Below are 9,469 nucleotides of genomic sequence, written 5' to 3' on the forward strand. Positions count from 1 at the left end.
AGATGATTTGTAAAAGTTGATTTGTTTAATTGATGTGAACATAATTCTTATTTGTGCTTGTTTAATTGATTGAAATGTAATGGTTGATTTTGTTGATTTCAATCTGTATTATGTTGAAGGCAAAAATGACTATCGCAATGCGATTCTCTCGTAGCGATTTTCATTTCGCATTGTGATTCTCTCGTTGCGATTTTCATTTCGCATTGCGATAGTCATTTCCGCGTTGCGATAGACATTAAGATGATTGCGAACGTCATTTCCGTGTTGCGATAGTCAAATGAATGCCTAATAAGTGATAACAACTGAACAGATCATAGCAATTTTCAAACTCAAGTTACTAATACATGCATTTAAAAATGTTAAAAGTTCACACATAAAATCCATATAATACAACGTTTGCATTTAAAAATCACCTAAGTTAACAGTCCCAAAAGGTGAAGCCGGTTGTGATTGGGATTTTAAAGATGATTGCGATTTTGATTGCCTTTTGCTTGACACCATATGAGCTTTGGATTTTGATGAGGATCCATATTTTGGTAGAGGAAAAGATGATTGTGATGGCACTGGTGATCCACATGTCAACCTTGTATGACCACTTTCCTTGCACCGACTACATGTCGATCTCTTTTTCTCTTCACCCTTAGACGGTATACGATAGTGACTTTTTGGTTGGCCAGGTAGCCTTCTGTCCATGGCTGGTGGCAAAACTGTTTGTAAGTCATCTGGTATGTCCCACTCAGAAGGATGTGGAATAGGGTAGACAATCTCGCCATAAGTCTGTCGATATACTTCTGTAGTGTAGCAATCCATAGCGTATGCGCTTGAATCATCTTGGTTTAGATGAAGAGAAACTTTTATAACATGGCCACACGGATAACCAGATGTTTGCCATTTCATACAACTACACGTCTTTGCATTTAGATCGACAAGCCCATTTAAGTTATTATCCAGTACTTCAAACAAAGTGTTTGAACATGGTTCAACTCTCCATGACATTGACTTCACAACACGTTTCGTTATCTTTTTTTCTGTCCATGGTGTAACACGATGTTCCAATGCTCCTCTAAATTTAAATAAATAATACTTAGTAAAATATATGATAAGTTACGAATTTAAAGAAATAATACATGCATGGTTTCTTTTCTTGTAGTACCACTGTTGAATAGAGGCTCGAAAAAACTCCATTAACATAGTAATGGGTAATTTCCGGGAATGACGACTTAGAGCGTTGATTGATTCTGCACTATTAGACGTTATGAAACCATATCTTGCTCCAAGTTGATGTACTCTTGTCCATCTTTCAAACCCGACATCTTCTAGTGTTTGAGCACACTGAGGCAAAACACGTCTTAAACACTTTATATGCTTATTAAAATTCACTTCCCGATAAGCTTTTACAGCCTTCCAGTATGTCCATTTGTGATTTTTTATACCAGCAGACCTTGATTTTAGATTTCTATACAAATGAACTCCACAAAGTCCATGAAAAGCATCTGGGAAACACCTTCTAACAACGTTGTCAATTGAGTTTGCCCTATCGAATATGATTGTCAGATTGCTAATAGGACCTATGCAATCCCTAAGATGCCCCATAAACCATGTCCATGAATCAGAGGTTTCAAATTTTCCAACCCCGTAAGCTATTGGCAGTATCCCATTGTTAGCATCCATGGCTACTGCTAATAAGTTTACTCCAAGATATCGACCTTTTAAATGTGCTCCGTCAACTATAATAATTGGGCGCATGCAATTAATAAACGAACGAATCTACAAAATCATATACACAAGAAATATAATCATTTAAATGTGAAATGCATGTAACTAACAAAAATGAGTCAACAAAATTATATTGATTTACTAACCGCAGCACCAATGGCGATAAACATCAACTCAAAGCGTCCATCTCTATATGTTTTGATATGAGTTACCGACCAAGGATTTTTCAGCTTTAAATTATGACAATAAGCCGGCAGTTGGGCAAACGATGCTTCTGGCGACCCCCTCAACAATTCCAACGCATAATATTTGGCTCTTCAAGCTTGAGAATATGAGATACTAATCTTGAACCGAGCATTCATGTCAGTCATAATTTCATATCCCCGATATACCCTACCATTCAAAAACATTAACTTAGCCAGAAAACCACCCAACACCGTTTTGTTTGCCTGTCTATGGTGAGGAAAAACTTGGGTTCTTGAACATGTATGTTTATCAATAAAAGTCCTAACTTGAAACATTTCGCAATCTTTTATCCTCTTTGCAATCATACGCCACATACAGTTTTTGTCAATCATACACCTTGTTTCGAAACGATCTTTGCTTGATTTGTTAACTTTTAGTTGATAGCCATCTTCCACACATTTCGTATACAAAGCTATCTTCAAGTCTTCCTTTGTATCAAAACAATCATCTTTCTTGATACGAATAATTTTTGTGTGACAATCAACTGCTATCTTTACCAACTCTTCTTCCGGTATCTGAAGTAATTCTGGCATATTCCAGTTATACTCCCGTGGTATTTTCTCCGGGGGACTTTTCTTTGGGGATTTCTTCTTCTTCTTTTTTCTTCTTCAGTGTTATATGAATTACAGAATGGATGTTCAACATGTTCATTTACAGTCGTAACTTCCTCCTCATTATCATCAACAACATCTTCCTCGGCAACGGCTGTTTCATCATCAAAATTCGGGTATTGACCAATATCAAAATCATTACACGCAAGGTCTGTTTCTTCTTTTGAAAAATCATCAAAATCCGAGTATTGACCAAGATCAAAGTCCGGGTATTGACCAAGATCAAATTTCGAATACTGACTAGTACTCACAATTTTTTTTGTTGGCTCATCATCGTCTAACTGGTCAATACGAAAATCGGAATTTGGTGCTGAAAGTTGATTGGGATTTGGATTAGGGAAAGGTTGTGAGTTTTGAGATTGTGTTTGGTATTGGAAATGTGGTGAAACAATATTTGCTTGGTGATGAAATTGTGGTGGAACCATTAAATTTTGAGCACCATAAACTGGGGTTGAAAAACTTAGTTGATTACTACCCGCTACTGACCCAACTTCACTACTTCTAGGTTCACTAACATACAATGTAACATCATCACTTGAAACACTAATGTAAGCAATGAATCGTTCAACATCTTCATTGTCGGTTAACAAATAAACTTTACCATTTCTCTAATAAGATAGCCTAAATCCACTTAGGGGCTCTAAATTCAATTTATTTGCAACACGTAACATTAGAGTTTCATAAGTTAACTTTTTTAATGACAGTTTTAGTTGAAGATTCATGGGTAAAGGCATATATTGTAAAACACCATGAACATTCTCCCATGACCCTCTAAAACACAAATCTATCCAAACATGATCAACATTAGATGATTTCATTATTGTAAATTAATTTACTAAACAAACGAGCTGCAAAACTAAAACCTGTTGCCGAATGGGGAAGGATATCGTTGGATATAGGAACGGATGTCATCGGAGAGAGTGATAGATGGAGATGGAATGAGTTGCGATTTAGGGATTTAGGTTATGAGTTGCTGCTGCTGCGTATTTATATACCCAAAATATTTGTGTTGCGAAATTAAAACCTGTTGCGAATTCAGAAATCGAGTTGCGAATTTGAAATTCAGTATTGCGATAGTCAGAATCTCGTTGCGATTACGTAAATCGCATTGCGAATTAGGAAAATCACAACGCGAATTTGGGAAATCGCAATGCGATAGTCAGAATCGCGTTGCAAATCTGGAAACTGATTTGCGATACCGGAGATCGCGTTGCGAATTATCGATCGCATTGCGATTTAGTTGGACATTTTGGCAAATCCAAAAAAAGTTGATTAAAATCGTATATTATAAGGCATTTTTGGTCACTGAGGTTATTTTCTCGATTATTAATGGGTTTACATTTAAAATATGTATTGAATATGTAATATTTTTTACATCAATTAATTGATTGATTTTAAATTAAATTACTTTATAATTATTTTTTCAAATATTAATTATTAATCGATCTTATATCTAATTATTGATTTGAATTGAAATTTAATTTAATTAATTAATTTGATCAAAATCCAACAATAAATATCTTATCTGAAACTAGTCCGTACCTAGTGCAGAAGCGTCCCATTTTCTTGACCTCGCTGTCGTATTCCATTGACCGTCAGTGCGACACGCCAAACAGAACCAAAAGACGTTGCTGCCCTTAGAACCCGGGCTGGCAAAAGCCCATCGTCAAGCCCAAAATAAGACTGCGATCCTCTCCATTTAGTTCTATATCCATTAGAATACAGCCTGCTTTGCTTGATCCAGATATTATTGTTAATGGCAATTTTGGCTCAATACCATCTGCGGACTAATTATTTAGTCCAGTACAATATTAAATATTTTATTTTAGAAATTATAACATTTGTTATAATAACTTGGAACTCATCAAATGGATATGAGGATTTTTAATAAAATATATTTTTTATTCAAAAAAATACTACTTTATACTCATTGAATGTGTATACACAAATACTACTTTATAATCACCTTCAATTATTAAAAAAATATTTTCTAATTATTCTGATTAATTAATTATTTTATCAAAATTTCTTAAAGAGTAATTAAAGATATGCCGATTTAAATTGATAAATTTTATTTTTATGATTTTATTATTTTAAATACATCTCGTTTTATATATAACTGTACAAATTTTAGTAACTTTTAGATTGTTTTTGTTTAAGTGACAGGCCTTGGATGACGTTAGCATGGGAGAAAGATTACATGTGACATGCCACGTAAGTAAAAGTATTTTCTTAATGAAAAGTCTTTGAAATAAATGTAGATGTGTTTTCGTCTTGTGTGAAAGAACTAAATGTCATTTTAAAAATTAAATTTTTTTGGGTTCTATTTTAATTAAAATATATTATTTCAACAATTTAGTTTTTTTTAATCCAAACTTTTTTTTTTCTTCAAGTTTAATAATGTTCTTGTCCAAACTCTTGCTATATAGTTCTAGTTCCTATCCAGATTTGCGGCAAACATATTGAGAGAGATTTATGTTGCAGTAGGGGCCAAGCTCCATCGTGAGGACATGTTTCAGACATGTTCCTTTATGGTAAGAGGTGGGTGGCTTCCCTGTAGGTTTCCTAATGGGTGTCTTTCCCTTTCATTAAGTCACTTTCTTTCTCGAATTGATATAATAATATATGAGAGCATAGATTATGTCACATATTCGTGTACCACATAGGCTAGTTAGGTATACTCCCTCTAAAACACATGCCCCCCCCCCCAGCTAGCTAGCTCACCCCTTGCACCTTTCATCTCCCTTTCTTGTCGTATGATAAAACTCGAAATTTGAGTATTAACTTAATTGATATCGTTGTTATCATAATCCATGAAAGGATATGAATCCAAATGCTTTACGTATATAATCTTTCAATTTATAAGGTGTGGAGATGATATACAAAAAATATAATACTAAAACATATTTTTATCGTTTGATTAATAGTTATTTTGATTTTCTTCTCTTGAATATTTTGGATACCAATATTTTATTTTTGGGGAAAATACTTTTTTTATAAATGAAAATCGTTAGTTAACAAATGATTAATGTTTCAAAACATGTGTTTTTATACTCTAAAACAAAATGTTAAAGACCAAAATACTCTAGAAGAAAGAATAATGGTCAAATTGATTATTTAATCAAATATTAGAATTTTTTTATCGTAAGATGGAATTTTAGAGCTAAAATGCTCCCGGAGAAGGGATTATAACAACCATTTATTAAAATGTCGAGGACCAAATTGGACTAAATTTGATATCAGGTATATATATAAAAAAAACCCTGAAAACTGCACTTTCATGCACGGATAAAATTAAAGGTCATAACATTTAGGAGGATGCATTGAATCCAGATGAAATTGTGTCAAGAACAAAGCTGATAAGTGTTCCATTGGGACCCTTAAACTAAACTGAGCACCTTGCGACTCACATGAACCAGTCTACTTTACCTAAAATTTACCTATACGTCGGATATCTTCCAGACCTTTTTCACACAACTTGTATACATCTTAGATAGCCTTTTTTGCTTGGTGCAATACTTGTTCATCCATGCTACACAATATACTAGTAGATAATTTCCCCCATAATGACCCCTTTTTTTATGGTATATTTTCATCTCCATCATCTTTTGAATGTTTGATCATGTTGTAATGGCTCAACCCAATCTCGATTGCTTCGTCTTGTATGGTCCTCGGTGCCGACGAGTTGCACGAATGCCATCTAGACCAGAAGAGATAGTTTAGGAAATTGAGGAAGCTAATGACTGCTAGCAACCAGTAGAAGAGGTCTAGCCTATCGTTGTTGAGATTGTTGTCGCTAAGCCAACCGCCTTTCGTGGAAGTCGATGTGATGTTATTCACAAGGGAGACGAGTACCGAGCTCAAGTAAAACCCGAATGAGTATGAACAATAGGTCATCGCCAGGAGGAACGATTGCATCCCTTGCAAGGATTGTTTGTAGAAGAACTCGATGAGGCCGACCGCCGTAAGCATCTCCGATAGTCCGAAGATCAAAAATTGTGGTGTGATCCAAAAGATGGAAATTATTTCGCCCGAACCCGTCGCAGAGTCCCTCCTCTTCTTCTCCATAAGCGCAGCAGCGATCATGGAAAAGGTTGCAAGGAAAAGACCGGACCCTATTCGATGTAGAGGTGAAATCCCGGATTCGTGACCGGTGATCTTTCTCGCAAACGGTACGAAGAATTTGTCATACAACGGGACTAGGAAGATGAGTATGATGTAAGGGATGGACTGAAGGGAAGCCGGCGGGATGTGGAAAGATTTGGTCAGCTGAGTGCCCATTGCACTTCCTTGTTGCACCGAGAACGTTTGCAATTGAGCCAAAATGGTATTGAAAACAATGGTGCTGGCAAATATCGGAATGATGGAAATCAATATCTTCACTTGCTCCACTTGTGCAACACTGCACAATCTCCATGGATTCTCCTTTGCATTGCTTCCATCTTCAACTTTGATGCACGCCTTGTCCAAGAACCCGAACCTTTGTGTCCGAAACACATTTTCGGATTCCGAATGCAATCGAGAAGCCGAAGTACAAATCAGTTTCCTCTTCGACACGGCCGCCACAAACACCTGAGCAATGGGGGTGAAGATGCTTCCTCTAGGTGGCTTGTTTCTATAATACAATGTCCCGGAGACCACGACGATTAGTCCCATCGCCATGGCGGCAGCCGAGACTCCAAATCCAACATCCATACCAGCGTGAGTTTGGACCCATACGAGGACGGTTAAGGCGACGAGTTCGCCCATGGAGAAGGCGAAATAGGCGGCATTGAAGTAGGTGGACAGCTTCTTGGAGTGTGTGGGGTTATTTTGAGCATCGAACTGATCAGCTCCATGAGCAATCATGTTGGGTTTAACGCATCCACTTCCTAGTGCCACCAGGTAAAGTGCCACGAAGAATATCAAGGCCTTGAAGCCTTTTGCTTCAACGCAGTCGTCTCCATCGGTTAACATGTTGCACTTTGTTGGCTTGAGTTGGGGAAGATGAGCTTGGACCGACAGTAATATGAAACCCTACAGTATATTCACGAAGAAATAAAAACCATAAATTAGCGGTTCATCTATTATAATTTGAATGAAGAATCATGTCCGATGAGATATGACTCGTAATTTTCTGTGAGATAGATGAAAGCGTAAGAGACAAGTGTTTACGGAGAGCTCGACGAAGCCAAAGAGGAGGATGGTCCAGAAGCAGCCGAGATGAGAGTCGGAGAGATAGCCGCCGAGGAGGGACAAAAGGAAGATTGTTCCGACAAAGTTGGTGACAATGTTGGCTGATTTTGACAGGGAGAAGTGCATCTCATTTATCAAATATGTTATAAGGTTGTTCCCTACTGCTGCTATTCCCATTATCTCAAATGCTTGCAGCCCTGCATCATTCACACCACCCACACTTGCATTATTTATTTATTTATTTATTTATTATATCTTCCATTAAAATTATTACGTGACAGAGAATTAAACCAATTCATATGCATGCACTTCTATAAAATTCATTATTTTATTCATCATGAAATAAATGTTGACATTATATATATTTTTATTTTAATTATTTATATTAAAATAACTATTTCGTTATAATTTTAAGATGAATTATTTTTTTTTTGTTTAGAAATTTATTTATTCTCTGTTGATGAGTTATTCAGTCTTATAATTTGTTTTTACAGAATTTTAAGATTTTTTAATTCAAAATAAATAAAATAAAAATCGAATATTGAGAGTTAAAAGTTTGATTTTTTTTTTGAATTTTACTTTTAAATAAATAGATTTTTAAAATTGGAGTGCTTAAAAATATTTTTCGGGACATAAGGTTTGTTTGCCATGATATCCAAAATGACTTTACCACTTTTTTTTTTTCATCTCATTATAATTTCATAATTTCCCCTCTTTTTCTTTTCTAAGAAAATAAAAAGTCGTAGAAGAGGATATAAACGATGTCACGCGTCAAATATTTGTTGCACAACATAGTTTTTTTAACGGAAGTAATATATTGACAATACTCAAGGTTCAATTGTAAAATCAACACCATATTTATCACCCAAAGATGGAACTCAAATCCTACTTTATCCAACAGCATATTTGATATAGTGATATTCATAGTGTAGTGATAAGTAGTTAGATCTTCTTCATTTATCAAATTTTACAAATTAAAAACTCTGTTTTTTTTTCATACATTAGAACGATTAGGTTTAGTAGACTATCACTCCATTCATGTCCGCTTGCAGCAAAGGCACAAGCTCTTTCGGTTCCCTTGCTGCGGGTGGATGTGAAAATTCTATTGAAAAACTTAATTCTAATTTAATTCGACTCGAAATATAATATATGAAAGAGAGAACGAACCTAGAACAAATGCAGCAGCAGTCATGCCGCCATGCTTGTTTGGATTTGAAGGCCTGCCTCTCCAATCACCTGCGCCCACTTGTTGTTGTTCTTTGATTCCTCCTTTGTCACTCGCTCTTATTTCTTCCATTTGTGTGTGTTTAACAGAGAGCAAAAAAGGAAGTGAAAACTGAAAACCCAGAAAGCTGACTTCTTGTTGTGGATTTTGAGTTTTTGGGGTACGCAATTGGGTCCTAAATTTATAGCTCCTCAAACTCCCATAGGTCAATGCTTCCATGGCTTCCTGGGAAACTGCTCATTTTTGTTTAAGCCCCACCCGCACTTTAACCGTGTGTGCACCACTTGCGCCTCATTAGCCCTAATTAAAATAATATTTGCCAAAACAATCTGCACCCCAAACATGAAACATGTGATTCAATGTGCAATAAGCGTTTCAAAACATGTTTTTGATTAATTAATAGATAAAAAAACTATTGGATTATTTTAAATAATTTGAATATATATATATATATATATATATATATATATTATAACTTTTAATTACAATATTTAAA

General features: G+C 35.4%; 1 protein-coding gene across 1 annotated transcript; it reads right to left on the minus strand.

Moving 5' to 3' along the window:
• Positions 1–5,867: 5,867 nt before the first annotated feature.
• LOC120212495 (protein NRT1/ PTR FAMILY 4.3-like) lies at positions 5,868–9,110 on the minus strand. Its single transcript, XM_039210775.1, has 3 exons — positions 8,916–9,110; positions 7,728–7,945; positions 5,868–7,589 (listed from the first exon to the last, which is right to left on the minus strand). Exons 1-3 carry the CDS (start codon positions 9,043–9,045, stop codon positions 6,153–6,155), a joined length of 1,785 nt encoding a protein of 594 aa, XP_039066706.1. The 5' UTR covers positions 9,046–9,110; the 3' UTR covers positions 5,868–6,152.
• Between the last annotated feature and the right edge of the window lie 359 nt (positions 9,111–9,469).

Source organism: Hibiscus syriacus, unplaced genomic scaffold (assembly GCF_006381635.1).
Source record: "Hibiscus syriacus cultivar Baekdansim isolate YM2019G1 unplaced genomic scaffold, ASM638163v2 tig00110013_pilon, whole genome shotgun sequence".
NCBI lineage: Eukaryota > Viridiplantae > Streptophyta > Magnoliopsida > Malvales > Malvaceae > Hibiscus > Hibiscus syriacus.